Consider the following 16,077-nt stretch of genomic DNA (forward strand, 5'->3'; position numbering starts at 1 on the left):
TCTTACAGGATGTCTTCTGTTTCCCTCAAGCCTGCCTCGGCCTGGGCCAAGGAGGGGCAGGGATGTTGGCCTGACCTGGTTACAGAACAAGCTGGTTTTGCAAGTGGGCTTTCACATGTTTTGTACCAGAAGAGGCTTCCATCTAGGCCATCTGTCATAAAGCCCATATCAGTGGATGGCTCTGTCCTTTTGGAGCTTTGTCCCATCTCCACACAGGATCTCTGGAGCTCAGTCAGAGTGACCATCGGGTTCTTGGTCACCTCTCTTACTAAGGCCCTACTCCCCTGATTGCTCAGTTTGGCCAGGCACCTGCTTTTGGGAGAGTTCTGGTTGTTCCAAACTTCTTCCATTTGAGAATTATGGAGGCCGCTGTGCTCTTGGTAACCTTCGGTGATTCCCCAGATCTGTGCCTGTCCACAAGCCTGTTTCTGAGCTCTGCAGGCAGTTCCTATGACTTCATGGTTTGGTTTTTGTTCTGATATGCACTGTCAGCTGTGAGGCCTATCATAAAGAGGTGTGTGCCTTTCCTAATCATGTTAAATCAAATTAATTTACCACAGGTGGGCTCCAATCAAAGTGTAGAAACATGTCAACAACAATCCCGAGAAATGAGAGGCACCTGGGATAAATGTACAGAGTATTGGTAGAGGGGCGGAATACTTATGTCAATGTGATTTTTCAGTTTTTGATTCTTAATAAATGTGTTAAAAAATCCAAAAATCTGTTTTAACTTTGTCATGAAAAAAAATAAGTGGGGGGGGGGGGGTCTGACTTTACAGATGTTATGTGCAGATGAAATTACCCTTTGGAATCCAATCTGTATTTCGCACCAATACAAGGAAGAATGTTGATTTTGTTGGAGTGTTTAACCAAAAAAAGTTATAAAAAATCATTGATATAAGTCCTGATTTCCATAATCAGTGCAATCCCTAAATTTAATCAATCGTCTAGGTCCTGCAAAATCATACAAGATTGCATCGCAATGCATAGTAGAAATTGTTTTCAACATCCCCAATAATAGTGTATGTATTCACAGACTGACAACAAACACGCCTATATAAGTATTAGAAAACCACAAAGCTATTAGATAGACTAAATATCGCGATCTGTATCATATCGTGAGCTGAGTTCAGGTTACACTCCTATAATGAGAACAAACAAAGTACATAATGCCATGTGCCTGTGACTTCTATATTATAACGCTGTGATATTTAAACATTTATTGGTATAGTTTGATTTACAGCAGTAGAATAACATAGTTTACAGTCCTGGTATCACAACCAGCCTACTTGGTCTAATACTTAATTCATTGAGAGCCTCTGCTAACTTAGCTGTAGCCTCTAGCTCGTGTCACTAGCATTTAGCTAACATTCAAATACTTGTTAATTCAAGTCTCCTGTTACTTACGTTCGCCTACAAGCAGTATCCTCACGTCCTTCCTCATGTTTTAGTTCGCTTCCCAACACAAGTGTCAGTCTTTATTGTTTCATGGAGTCGTCTTGATGCCGTCCTCCTCCGGCAGTTTATCTAACGTCGGGCCTGCGCAGTGAAGTCCTGCCGCTGTCAAACTCTCCGCGCCTTTGTAGGACAAAACGGACGGACACTTTTCGGTGCTCCTCCGGCTTTATTACTCGTTTCTTCTAAACGTGAGTCCCGTCAGCTCAACTAAGATGGTATTTTAGAATAAGTTTATGGCACATGTCTTTGTAATTTCTGGGATTTCACAGTCTTTTCGGCGGTTGCATAGCATTTCGCAGTGGCTGTTTGACGAGCATGCCCGACCTCCAGTACCCGGCAACTACAGTGAGTAGTTGCGGACAAACTTCATGCGGATTTAATGAGCGCTTTACTCTGCCCTCTGGTGGCTAAACTGCGATTACCTCAATGGCTTCTCTCAAATAAATGGTACAGTGTTACTGCACACTAAATCTGAGGAATAGATCATGTAAACACATTTATTAAAGCTATTAAGATTATCACATTAATACAAATTATTAAGGCCCATAATAAGTGCACAAAAATAATTTTGGTTAAGCCACGTCGGAATCTCTCTGCAGCCACAGAGTTCAGGACCAACCAAATGGGGGTCCCATAGAGGTCAGCAAATCTTGATCTACTGTAAAGTTAAGCTGTAACAATGTTTTTTGTTTATTTATTCATGCATAAAGCCCTCTTAAACATGTAAACCCCCTTTAAAAAAGAAAAAAGGGTAGAAAAAATGTAATGGTGGCAAAAATGGTAAGAAAAGTGGGAGAAATGAGCAGCTTGACTCCAGTCTTTATTGTTTTGATTGAGGGTCCCCTAGGATGGGCATTTATAGTGTTGTTCATTTAATTAAAAAAAAAAAAAACCCTTCTGTGACATTTATTTTTGACTTACATCTTAGAAATACGTTTTCTTTTATTATTCTCTTAGAGACAGAATATTGAGATGTTTATTTTACATTCAAAATTCTTTATTTTTGTTGGTACATGTCCATAAAAATATTTACAGCAAAATTTTCATGCATATTAATAAGAAATACACCAAAAATAAGAAAATAAATACAGCATGACAGTCTGCACAGATGTTACTCGTACATTACAACATTTTGGTGTATGCTTGTTTACAACTGCTTTCTCCCTCTTCCATCTCTCTGTATCTCCCTCTTATTTCTCTCTACATCTCTCTCTTCTTTCTGTCTGCATCTCCCTCCTGTTTCTTTCTGTATCTCCCTCTTCTCTCTTCCTGCATCTCCCTCCTTTTTCTCTCTGCAACTCCCTCCTCTTTCTCTCTGCATCTCCCTCCTCTTTCTTTGTATCTCCCTCCTCTTTCATTCTGCATTTCTCTCTTCTCCCTCCGAACCAAACAGAGCTTCTGGAAATGTCTTTTCAAAAAGAGTCTTGTTCTGCTCGAGGTTTCTGCCTGTTAAAGAAGGTTTTCCTTCTAACTTTGCTGAGCCCAGGATGGATTACCGTTAGGTCTTCATACATAATTTTACAGAGTACAGTTAAGACCAGTCCTGTTTGTGACAGGTCTTGAGTTAACTCTGGATATGACTTGGCGCCATGCATTTAAAGACCAACTGATTAGAGTGAATTTCCCATGATGATGCCACATTTCCTAAGGTCTGGGACGGAGCAGCGACTGCAGTGTCGGTGAAAATGAGTTGATGAAGGTTTTTTTTTTTTTTTAATCCACTGTGACTCAGATTACAGTCAGAGCCAATGTTCAAGTTCTAATGAGACGGTCCAGTTCTGTCATTTTTGTTTCCAAGCTCTGCCGTTTCTCTCCATCATCCTGTTGTGGCACGCTGTAGTTCATCTTTTAGAGTTGATGTTGGCTTCAGCTGAAAGAAACAAGAGTGCACGGTCACTTAGAGACAATATGAGAAATAGTTATGGATAGCCGCGTTCCCACCAAGCAGTCCGGTTCACTTCAAATCAATTCGGTATGGTTTGCATGGCCAAAAGTTGGGAAACATACCAAAATAACTGAGTAATGTCTATTATTTTGGCATCCTTCTGTTGGGGTACCAGCTAGTCATACTGCGGTCTTTTGAGATCTGCAGATGGTGTTTCTTCTTTTGTGATAATCAGACACATGCACGTTTTCACACTGCTGTCATGTCACGCTGTTATGCAGCTGACACAGCTATCAGACTCTCTCAACACACTAACAATTAAGGATACAGTTGACCGAGCTGTACTCAACCAAACGGGACAGTTCAGTGGAAACGCACCAATGCTAGCTCTCTGTCGCGCTGAGAATAGTTTTATTATGCAACTTTCAGGAAAAACTTTTCCTAGCCTTCTTACTGGTATAATCCTGCGGTGCCATGGGCCTAGACAGAACTTGTCTCAGAGCATTCAGCCACTCTCTCTGGTCCCTCTCCTTCTCGCACATGAAGACAAACTGTCTCTCGGGTGTCTCCACCAAAACGCCACAGCGCCACTTGTTCCCTCGAGTGTTCTTTGGTACACAGTCCTTTACGGCATATCCGTTGCTCTCTGTGCCGATGAAAATGACCCCTATCTCCTCTGCATCCTTCAATCACAATAAACAAGAAAAACAGGCATTTAAAGCACAGAGCATTTAATAATACTGGTATATTAATGAACAGCAGGAGAAGAGGCATTTATCCTCACCAGCATGCCTTTGTAGTAGAACAGTTTCCGCTTCTCCGAGTCTAAAACAAACCACCTCTTCTTGAATGGCTCCTTTTGCTGTCAAAATAGAAATTCAGTGTTCCAAGCTGAATTTATCAAACCCTAATTGGGTTGTCCATCCATATGCCTTTACTTGCAAGCAGGCCCTTTTTGCATATCATCACAACCCTACTAGAGGTTTTCTTCAGACTCGGCACAAATTTCCGCTAAGGTTCAAGGATTAACTCAGATATTGGTGCTGACTAAAAAAGCTCACAAAAGCAAAGAAACAACAACAAAGCAGAGCAGTAGTCATGAAGTCTTCCCCTTTTTTTGAACAGTCTCTGCCCCTGAATAACTCACCAGTGGCCCGGTCTTTTCCATGTATCCCTCTTTGAGGTAGTTTCTTGTTATCTTTGGTATCAGCTGAAAAAGAAAATGAAAGATACACAAGAGTTGGGTGTTAAAATAAGCAATTACAGAGGCGCGTTTCTGTTTCTTGTAACTGTTGGCTCATCTGAAAGTGAAAGTTCACCACATCAGCTGTAAATAAACAGCTATTCTTAAGATCATGAACTCTTAGGGGTTTGTGAAAATGCACTTCTGATGTTAACATACAGTATTATAAACTATGCAAAATTCTCCTTAATAGGCAAAATTGTACATAGAGGAAATACTGAAACCTACTATGAGGGGTGTTTAAACACTTATGAAGCAATGTAGATTTAAAAAAAAACTTTTAATGACCTAGATTAGCTGATGGAATGTTTCTAAATGGCTATTTTGAATATCTGCCATAAAATCAACACTTCATAAAATGCTTTTTTAAAGATTAATTTGGGGGATTTTTAAGCTTTAATTAAAGGAACAGGACAAAGGATGGAATCAGAAAATCTGGAGGAGAAATAGAGGTTAACAATATGCATGCAGTCAGGATCAAACAGGTTTAAAAGGTGACACTTTATACAGTAGGACAAGAAAACAACAAAGCAGAAAAAGTGTGCAGGCTGAAGGCTCTACTTCTAAATGTTTGAAGGTGAAAATGGTGTGCCTTAGGGCTCAGTCTTGAGACTGCTATTATTTACACTTTACATCAACAGTACCACTCCTACACCGCATCCATCTCTCTGTCACTTAGAAGAAGCCTCTGATGTTGTACAGAATACTACAAAAACCTGGCAACATTCTGTAACATTGCAATGTTTCATGTAGTTTAGATAATGAGTGTGAGTCTGCCTGTACCTTTTCATTATTTTAAACAAGACATTACCCTGTATTTCGTGCCTGCTGGAGTTTGTACGATTAGCTGCATTCAGCCACTTTTGACAGGTAACAAAAACAAATCATTTCTAATGTTTATGGAAAGTTTGGCACTTACTTCTTCATCACTTCCTGTTGGGTACGCCGTCTTCAGGTACGCATAGCGAGCAGCACGAATGGCGTTGTACCATGCGACTATTTCCTACAGTAGAGGAAGAGACTCTGAGCTTCTCCACAGCAGCAAAGATAGTTATTTATAGTCTGAATGATCCTTGAGTCCCACCTCAGCCCTCTCGTGGTAGACGTAGAGGTTCCTCGTGTGATCGTTCTCTTGGTAGGTGATCTGCAGCCCGTGAGGGTGACCGATCTTCTCTGGTTGGAAATTGGCATTTAGGTCTTTGATGGAGATCACAGCTTTGGGGCCTTTCGTCTCCTGAATGATGAAAGAGTAAAGGAGACTAAAACTGGTTTACAAAAGTTTGCTGCAGCTTTGGCTGCATTAGGATGGATCAATGGATGGCCAGACTTTGACATTCTGCTAAATCATAACCAAAATATTTTAGAGGGAAATAGATGGCAATGGAGACAAATCCTTCAAAATGTAAATTCGGCTGAGCAGTTTGCATGCATTTTATGTGCATTAGCATTGATTTCCACCTTTGTGCATGCTCTGTGGATCAGGTGCTATCCTTTTTGCCATTCAGAACATGCAAAAGGTGCACTTTTCTTTAGTGGATGCATTTTTTTTGCATTAATCTCATGGCTATGTCTTCTTTTTTTGTTTGTTATGATGTGTTTTTGCACTGAACTGTGTCTGAGCTGATGTGAACTCACATTTTCTTTGTTGTAATAGATCAGGGTGAATTCTCGCTCTGACAGAACAAACTTCCTCTTCAGGAACTGAGCATTGTCTTTGCCTTTCTTCCAAAGCATCCCTTCATAGAAACCTGACGTCAATACAGGACAACAATACAGTCAGAGGTGCTGAAATACACACAAACTCAATTAAAGTTATGGTCATAGTAGCATATATGTTAGACAGGCTGACAATCGGTTCGTTATTTCTACTTCCATGCTGTTTTGTTATGCCAGGAACAGGTTTGACCTGCAGACCTCTGAGCATGAGGAACTACAAGCCAACAAAACATTAAATGTATGCACAACAGTAGAGTCCTGTCAAAGAGAGAGTAATCACCTGTTGTGTATGAAATCGGTGGGTATTTGGTTTCTCCAGTGAATTCCATCCTCTCGTATTTAGCCCGAATCCACTGCTCTCTTAAGACCCTGCAGATAAATCAAACATTAAACATTCTCAGCTAAAGCAGAGTAAAAATGATTCAATAGCTGTAATCTTGCAGCAGCAGTTCATCTATTTTGAACTTTTACAGTCATTGGTTGCACTTCTCCTTATTTCAGCCCAGTCAGCAGTCTGTGGTTGTTCATTAAAAGCAACAAAAAGAACCAAACAGTCCAACATGAAGACATCAGAAGTTGACTTCCTGGCAAAATACTCTGAAACTGATATCCCAATGTACTCACCCACAGTCGTTTTCCTGGGGTTGATAGTAATACGGTGGAACAGCCTTCTCATATGACGCTCTGACACCATCGTTGCCGTTAGATTTCATGAACTTTTATCAACAAAAAACCAAAATAAAAGATGATGCATCATCATGAGACGACTCTAAGGCTAGTACAGGATAATATCTGCTCTGTACCTCCACCAGCTCGTCCTCCCAGAAGTCCAGCTTTATGGATTTGACCCGGCTGGAGAGGCTGCGGTGGATGCCAGAGCAGTTCAGACACACAAACACGCCGAGCTTGTAGGACGCCCATTCTGGATCTGAGAAGATGTCGTTAAACATTTGAAAATGTGCACGATATGAGGACATTTTAACCAGGAATGGGGACTAGACTTTTAGAGCTTCAGAATGTAGAATGTCGACACTGAAATGTCTACACTGGTCCAAAATAATTCCTGTGTTATTCTTTTTTAGTCAGGGTGCACCGTATTATCTGTAGATATTAGCTTGAAAAATGAATTATGATATCTGCATATTTTGTCTATAAACATCAGCCCATCAGTCGTAAGTACTGAACAAATAAGTTAGTAGAGTTTTAAGCTTGACCAACTGACCTACACCAGCAAGTCTTTTTCTTTTTGCATCATTATTCCTTAAACTTTTAAGTTTGTCTTACGGACTGACATTTGTTTATTTGTTCATCCTCAAGCGTTAAACTGTGTGTATTACGGTCTGAAGTTTTAGGTCTGAACTCCATTTAAATATTTTTTTTAACAGATATTTAAATATCACCAAAAATACAATATTGTGCATCCCTGTATTGTAGGTCAAGTTCTTACTTTACAAGAAATATTTCCAACAGTTTTCAAAGCCAGAGAAATTTGTGATAAAGATACATTATTGGCAGTTTTATGCCTTTTTTCATGGAGGAGGTAAGTAGATCAAAGTTATAATAGTTTTGGATTTTTCATTGGTTTTTATTTCGTTTTCACTTTGTGTTCAATTTCAGTTTAGTTTTTTATTAGTTTTGACTGCTGTTAGTTTAGTTTTTATTTTGCAAAAATGCTTTGTTTTAGTTTAGTTTTTATTAGTTTTAGTTTTTTCCAGATAGATGTTGGGGCTGAGTGAGTGTCATATATTTTAAAAAACATATTAAAACAGGTTATTTTACAATTATCGTTTATTTATTTAATGATGATGTTTGAATACAACTCCAGACATAAAACTACCACTATGTGAAGTCTTAACCAATCAGATCAGGCAATTTTACACTCCCCAGACCTGTGTGTAGGTCCCAGTCAGTCTGGTTGTGTCAAAAACTCAAACTAAGGATATTCTGTCACCATTTTTATTTCATTTTAGTTAGTTATGTAAGCGCACTATAGTTTTTGTGTATTTGGTAAAGCTTAGTTTTTATTTAGTTTCAGTTAACTAAAATTATTTTTGAATTTTAGTTGTAGTTAGTTAGTTTTAGTTAACTATAGAGACAGACAGAGTTGGAAAAAGGGATGAGAGATGGAGGAGATGTGCAGGAAAGTGTCCACAAGCTGGACTCAAGCATGGACTGCCCAAATACACGGGGCACACCATAACCACTAGGCCTTCTTTGTCCCATTGTTAAACTTTCAAGCTAACGCAGAGGTGATTTGCTCTTGTAAATAAAAAACTAACTCAAAACTAATTAAAACTGACCACTGTGGCCCAGGCACAGTGGGCCAAAAATGTCAATATCTTCTCCAATTGAGCCAGGACCTTCACTCATGATGGAAAATTGTCTGAAAAAACTCTGCAGATTAAAGGATGATTGTGATATAATTTGGGTAAAATTACAAAAATAATTAAAGTGATTGTGAACTGTTTACTAAAAAATAACAATGTGAAAGAAAAATAGTGCTGAAATAGCTGTTTCGATTTTGTAAAGTAACACATATCATTTTTTTAACAACCTTCAACTGTTCCAACTCAGTGTATTAAGCTGTTTGATAGAGCACTCCCTGGTGGCAGGAAGTACACTCTATGAGTTCAAACTCTCAGTTATTATTGTGTATCTGAATTAATTTGATTTAAGTTTAAGTTAAATTTGACCATGAATTGAGTGATTGAATATGAATGATCACTTGGAGACCTGTGCTGTAAAACTTGATCATACAGCCTAACATTCATTTAAAAAATCCCCCTCAAAATTCCAAATAACTCCTTAAAATTTTCAAGCAAACTCCCCTTGAATGAATTTTTTCTTTTACTGAATTTACCCCAATTTTTTGGATACATCTTAAAAAATTCCATGAAAATGAAAAAAAATTCCCAAACCTCAAAACAAATTCTTTAAAATTTACATAAAAGTCGAGAGAAATTCAGTCATTGGTCAAAATTCTCAAATATTAACAAATAAATTTATTTTAATCCAAAAGTACCTTAAAGTTTTAAACAGATTCTCCCAGTCATTCCAGTCAAATTCCCTGAAATTTCCATCAAATTCCCAAAGATGTCAAAGTCCCCCCACTCCCCAAAAAATCCCAGTCAAATTCCAAAACATTTACAAATAAACTTCCAACTTTAAAAAATCTGCCTCAATCATTTAAACAAATTCCCTTCAATTTCTATTAAATTCTTAAAAATTCAAAGGATTCCCCCAAAATTATCCATATATTTTTTTTATTCTCAAATTCCCATGAAATCTAAATAAATTTCAAATTTCAAAATATACAAAGTTCTCCCTAAATATCCTAAAAAATACCAGCGAATTCCAACCTATCCAAACAAATTCCCTAGAATTCCAGTCAAATGCCTGAAAACTGAAAGAAACATTTAATGCAAAATAACTTTAATAATTAATAACTTTGATATTGTCTTTGACCATTTTACTCCTTTAGCCAATAAAACTGCAATTTTATCTCTGATTTGAACTGTGCTGTAATACTACAGAGGTTTGGAGTTTCACATTGATATCAGAGAGTCCCATAGGAATGAACAGACTTTGGTTGACTCGCCTCTATAACCATACATGATTGGAAAATAGGACGAACAGGCCCACACTACAGTACTTTGACAGCTAAAAATATGTTTGATTACATTCTTAAAACCCCAATGACTTCAGTTAGCTTAAGGAGAAAGAGGTGGGTTTAAAACCGTTTCCTGTCCTGGTGAATATACACAATATTTAAAACTTAAAAAGATGAATTATTGACCGATAACCAGCAGTCAGAGACACAGGACACTAACCGGCCGCGCCGCAGTCCGCGCACCGACTGTTTCCCGGCTGCTTCACGAGCTCCAGCAGGATCTTTCGGTTACGTTCACGGTTCGCCATACCGGTATTAACTCGGTCTTTCTCTTTTTCCTCTCACTCGAAGATAAATCCCACTGTCCGAGGACTCCAAACATGGTGGTCACATCGTCTCACACGTGGTGAAGAGTAACTGATGAAGTCCGAATGAAAAACTGGAACTTACGACAGATGAGTTTACGCAAAGCTCCTCCTGGGGAGCGCGTTCACGTCAACTGACGGAAATTATGGCGCGTGTTTGCTAGTGAGGGTGGTTCCTGTTTTACTGAACACTTACAATGAGGCGTGCACTCATACCTGAAACAAGTTTACCCTGTGCGAAAAGTATTAGGAGTGAGTCTCTGTCCCACGTTCAGTCATTCTGCAGGAAATTCAGCCCAAATGAATGGTCTAGAACAGGGGTGTCAAACTCAATCACAGCAGGGGCCGGATTCTGGATTTAGGTCTACCTGAGAGCCTAACAGGGTCAACATTTAACCATAACTGTCAAACTCATTTTCACCAGTAATAAAATTTAAATAGAATATGAAAAAAATGATTAAAATCATTTGTAAATTCAAAAAAGATAAAATGATAAGTTTACAGGCTAAAATCTGAGATAAAAATTCCAACTGATTGGTTTAAAGGATCAGAACACGATATTAAAAAAGAAAAATGTTTTTTAAGAGCAAATATATGAGGAGAAAGTTGAAATCATAAGTTTGAAAGGTTAAGCTATGAGGAAAAAAAATTGAAATCATGAGTTTAAAAGTCAAAATATGACTTAAAATTATAAATTGTGAGTCTGATAGGTCAAAATATGGGATTAAAAAGCCAAAATTAGGAGTAAAAATATATTTTAAAAAATTGCTAGAATTTAGAATGACTTAAAAAGTTAAAAATGTGACTTGAATTTAAAATTGGAAGTCTAAAAGGTCTAAAAAAGATACTAAAAGTAAAACTTATTAATTTAAAATTTCAAAATATGAAAAAAAATTGAAATCATGAGCTTAAAAGTCAAAATATGGGATTAAAAAGCTAAAGTAAGAAGATGAAAAGGTCAAAATATGACTGAAAATTTAAAATTGGGGATCTAAAAGATAAAAATGTGACGTATAAAGTCCAAATTTTGAGTTGAAAAGGTTAAAGTAAATTAAAAGTCAAAATCATAAGTCTGGGTCATATTCTTGAGATGCAAAAAATGAAAATATGAAACAAAAACACAAATTCATTTCTTTCCCCACATTCTTGACTATTTTTGAAATATTTCTGACTTTACTTTTTTGGATTTTTATGGCTTAAAGATATTTTTAATAATCAAGTTAAAGTCTACATTTTATACTGGAGGAAATCTGCAGACCTCATACTGGTGGGCCAGTTATAATGCAAACATGATATGATCTTGTGGGCCGGATATAATCATTCTACAGGCCAGATTTGGCCCACGGGCCTTGAATTTGACACTCCTGGTCTAGAAGCATCAGCGCTGGGTCTTTTACTCATGTGCAGGGACGTTTTGTCATGAGGAGGCCTCTTCTTCACTTGAAGCAATCTTAGTTAAAGAAGAAATAGATGTAAAACCCCTTCACTATTAAAAACTACAGAGCTACAAAACTACAGATGGGGGGAGGGGATCAGCATAAGACACTATTATCTCTATCTTCAGTTATGTTCCACATTTTTAGACACCCATACAGAAAAACACACTACCCCATCCCAAAAAAAGTTGGGGCGCTGTGTAAAATGTGAATTAAAACAGAATGCAACTATTAAGAAATCTCATATTTAGTTTAGCATTTAATTATTACGGTGCTGTCTTATGGAGCTGACCTGAGAGCTGTAGACACTTTAAGCTCTTTTAAGAGTGGTCTGAAAACACTGCTTTTCTCCCGTGCCTTTAACTGTTAGACCTGCAGTATTTTTGCATTTTTGGAAATGTTGTCCTGTAAGAAAGAACATATAAGCTGTATTGTGTATTCTGTGTGTATGCGTTCGTGGGGGGTGGGTGTGGGTGTATGGGTGTGTGTGTGTGTGTGTGGGGGGGGGGTGTTTTTATTGCTTTTACTGCTTGTTTTTATCTTGTGTAAAGCACATTGAGCCTACATTTGTATGAAATGTGCTATAGAAATAAAGTTGAATTAAATTGAATTGAAAATTTATTGAAAATAGAACATTATCAACATATCAGAGACACTTTACCATTTCATTGTAAAAAATAAAATATGCTCATGTTGAATATGATGGCATTAACACATCTCAAAAAAATAGGGACATGGCAACAAAGGGCTATAGAAGCATTTTGCAACCAGTCAGTAACATGACTGGGATAAAAGGAGCATTTTAGAGAGGCGGAGTCTCTCACATGTAAAGATGGGCAGAGCTTCACCAATCTGTAAAAAAATTGAATAATTGCAGAAAAATGTTCCCCATGTAAAATTGTGAAGAGAATATTCCACCATCTCCAGTCCAGAATATCACTGAAAGACCCAGAAAATCTGGAGTAACCTCTGTGCAACATGGACAAGGCTGAAGGTCAATATTGGATGCTTATTATGGGGCCCTCAGGGGCCACTGCATTAGAGACTGGCATGATTCTGTGATGGAAATCACTGCATGGGCTCAGGAACACTTGTGCCATCCACAAATGCAAGTTATGCAAGCCATTTAAAGTGGACTGAGGCAAAGTGGAAAACTGTTCTGTGGTCGGAAGAATCAAAATGTGAAATTCTTTTTGGCAACCATATCCTGCAGACTAAGGGAGCGATCATCCAGCTTGTCATCAGTGCAGTTCAAAAGCCTTCATCTCTGGAGTTTTAGAGCAACATATGCTCGCATCCAGACTACGTCTCTTTTATGACAGGACTTGTCTACTTCAGCAAGACAACGCTAAACAACACACCACATCCACCACAACAGCATGATTTCACAGGAGAAGAACCTAAATTCATCACATTCAGATATCTAAGCTTTCTCTTGGTCAGGTGGAACTTATAGAAATAGAAATCTATAAGCGCAATTTCACTTCTCCTGCCACAAATCAAACATTTCTGTCTATTTCATGCAGTTTTACAACACAGTAAGTGTATTATTTCAGTAAGTCTACAGAGTTCAGTAATAATAATAAGTACAATAATAATAATAATAATAAGACCCTCTCTGCTTAACCTTTTGTATGGTTGTCATGGACCTTGTGTTGTTCCAAGACGAGAAGAATGAAAACATTTAAGGCATTTAATAGAATTTTTGTTTCTCAATTTTTATTTTTTGAGTTTTGTTTTATTTAGTTTAAGGGGGAACCGGAGCACCCGGAGAAAACCCTGAGGAAGAAATACAATGCAAAAAGGATCTTGTCAGCTCAGCCAGATGACGTTGACCCTCTCAAACAAAGCATTTCTTCATAGCTGCTCTGACCAAAACAGAAGAATAATAATAATGATAATAATATCTTGAATTTATATAGCGCCTTTCAAGAAACCCAAGGACGCTTTACAGAAGTCAGTGTTTCTCAGTTTTGGCCATTTGCTACTCTCTTTTTGCGTCTTCTTTTTCTTCTTTTGCCAGAGGACTCTTTTTTCAGCAATCTCTGAAGAAGGAGCTGTGGTTTTGGAGACTCTGAGATCTTGTCTGGGAGCTTCCAGATCTTGTTTGGGGGGTTGGAGATCTCTGGGGGCTTCCAAATCTTCCCTGGGAGCCTTCAGATTTTCTTGTGGAGTTTGGAGATCTCTCGGAGCTTGAAGATCTTCTCAGGCCAATGCAAAATCACCTCCATCTCTTAAACAGGCCGTGCTGAAAATACCCCCTCTCATAGTGGCAAAAAACAATCTGTGCCTGGTCACATTTGTTAAAATTCCTGCCTCCGCGCTGCTATTAAAAGCTGCAATTTGTGCCTGCCTCCCCTAAAATGGTGTGATCCCTCTTGAGTGTCTTCTTGCAGGCTGTGGAGTCTCTGTATGGGTGGTTTCAGTGCACATCAGGGCTTCAGCTTGTTCCTTTACCCCGCTGCATGTGCATCTATAGGGGTCTTTAGGCTCAATTTTGTCCATGTGACTATTGACACAGACCAAGCCCTTATGACGAAGCTCATCCATGTGGAGTAGTCTGAGACCCACGTTAATCACAGGTGACAGGTCGATACTTGTTTTGGGTGGTGGCCTGGATTCATCCCATCTGCATGCAGAGAACTTTTCTAGCGACATATTTTTTAAGTTTTTAGTGTCCAGGCTTCTGCAGACATTATTCTTTGGAATAAAAAACCCGACAGCCTTATCCCGCAAGGATGCCAAGTCTGTCTCCCTTCTGGTCTGATTATTAGGTCCATTTTTTGCTAGATTAACTGCATGGATCATGGGAGGGGGTACAACTTTTATCTTATTATACTGGCCCCAATATGTAGCCCAACAATTTGAGATGAGCTTGCCACCAGCTGTACTGACCAGCTCTCTTAGTACAGGTAACAAAAAACTTGACATGTTGTCTTATCGTAGAAGTTACCAACTGAGTTGAAAATTTCCAACAAAATCCAACAGGGAAATTAAAGGTTGGATAAGTCCAGAAAAGCCTGCCTGCCTGTCTGCTGAACTTAAGCATACCATGTATACCGAAGCATACCATGCCTCATAGAGGTTAGGTCACATATCCAAGGATCAATGGACAGTGACGTCACAACGCGTCATCAATTTTTTGAAAAAATGGCGGCTCATTTCGTCTTTCTTTTGTAGCTCGTTGAACTAATTTAAATGTTCCTAATCGACTTCAAATGTTGTCAAAAGTGTGTGTGTTAAAATGGTCAGACCGCTCACCAGTTTGGTACACATCACCGCGGCGGAGTGTTAAAAATCCACGAATTTCATAACAAAAGCCATTAGCATTAGCATTAGCATAACACTGTGGGGAAAGCAATCAGCACCACGGACAGAGCCGAACGGGAGCCGTTGGTGGACGTTTCCGTTTACCAAAGATCAGTAAAGTTCCACCATAGAAGAAGAAAGATGAACTTTAGGCCTTACCTTACTCTGCCTTATTGTTTTTACAGTCTTTGGTCCTCACTCACTACAGTAAATCTCTCCTTACGGTTATCAGTGGAGACGAAACAGTGAACAAACGGCCGAAGAAACCAAATCATCCCCGAGCCTGGACTCCACAAAAACCCGTTCCCGCCACTTGAAAACAGAAACGAGAACATTAGGAAATTCTCCATATCTTTTTTAAACATCAAAATTATGAGAAGATAAATCATAATTATTAGATTTTTAAAGTCTTAACTATGAGATGAAAAGTCTAAAATGCCAAAATAATAAGAAAATTAAAATTCTGAGATAAAACAGCCAAAATAACGAGACAGAAAGTCGAAATAAGATCAAAAAGTCAATAATCTGCTAGGGAGTCGAATTTGTAAGATAAGTCTAAATTTTCAAAAATCAAGTAATAAATGATAAAGTCATAATAATGAATAAAGTTTTTAAACAATCAGTACAATTTCAAAATTACGAGATGAACGTCATTAATATAAGATGAAGTTATAATTAGCGGATCAAAAGTTAAGTCATAATTGTGACATTTTTAAGTAAAAGAAAAATGGAGAGCCAAAATTGAGCTTAAACATTGAAATTAAGAGATAATGTCATAATTATGTGATCAGTTTTTAAAAAGTAGGAAATTTAAAAAACAGTCAAAACTATGAGATGAAAAATCATAGTTACAAGTTTTTTTAATCAGAAAATATAATAGAAATTCAATGTGAAGACATCAGATATTACAATTATGAGATAAGTCAAATTTGAGATAGATAAAGTGAAAAATATGGGTTAGAAAACCAAAATTTAGAGATAACCTTATGAGATACAACTTTTTAAAAGGAAAAATAAAACAATTGTCAAATCTGAAATAAACTGTAAAATTAGGT

The 16,077-nt window shown here is 37.9% G+C and overlaps 2 protein-coding genes across 6 annotated transcripts in view; both read right to left on the minus strand.

Moving 5' to 3' along the window:
• The window catches only part of rhot1a (ras homolog family member T1a), a 31,292-nt gene extending 29,500 nt beyond the window's left edge, over nt 1-1,792 (minus strand). For all 5 annotated transcript variants that reach the window (XM_041816859.1, XM_041816857.1, XM_041816856.1 and 2 more), the window contains exon 1: nt 1,408-1,792. In XM_041816859.1, coding sequence (XP_041672793.1) covers nt 1,408-1,444 — 37 coding nt within the window. In that variant the 5' untranslated portion in view covers nt 1,445-1,792. The remainder of the gene's footprint in view (nt 1-1,407) is intronic.
• A 677-nt stretch (nt 1,793-2,469) lies between these two features.
• adap2 (ArfGAP with dual PH domains 2) lies at nt 2,470-10,372 on the minus strand. Its single transcript, XM_041778635.1, has 11 exons — nt 10,133-10,372; nt 7,106-7,230; nt 6,927-7,018; nt 6,583-6,671; nt 6,222-6,334; nt 5,671-5,820; nt 5,506-5,589; nt 4,491-4,553; nt 4,128-4,205; nt 3,798-4,026; nt 2,470-3,328 (listed from the first exon to the last, which is right to left on the minus strand). The coding sequence occupies exons 1-11, from the start codon at nt 10,218-10,220 to the stop codon at nt 3,300-3,302; spliced, it is 1,140 nt and encodes a 379-aa protein (XP_041634569.1). The 5' UTR covers nt 10,221-10,372; the 3' UTR covers nt 2,470-3,299.
• Between the last annotated feature and the right edge of the window lie 5,705 nt (nt 10,373-16,077).

This window comes from Cheilinus undulatus, linkage group 21 (assembly GCF_018320785.1).
Source record: "Cheilinus undulatus linkage group 21, ASM1832078v1, whole genome shotgun sequence".
Taxonomy (NCBI): domain Eukaryota; kingdom Metazoa; phylum Chordata; class Actinopteri; order Labriformes; family Labridae; genus Cheilinus; species Cheilinus undulatus.

Bases quoted from the DNA above. Each gene is read 5' to 3' on its own strand.
- adap2 (XM_041778635.1), bottom strand. From the start codon at position 10,220: ATGGCGAACCGTGAACGTAACCGAAAGATCCTGCTGGAGCTCGTGAAG. The intron at 5,821-6,221 runs GTGAGTTCACAT...TTCATCATTCAG, and splicing joins TCTATTACAACAAAGAAAAT to GAGACGAAAGGCCCCAAAGC. The intron at 5,590-5,670 runs GTGGGACTCAAG...CCTCTACTGTAG, and splicing joins TCTACCACGAGAGGGCTGAG to GAAATAGTCGCATGGTACAA.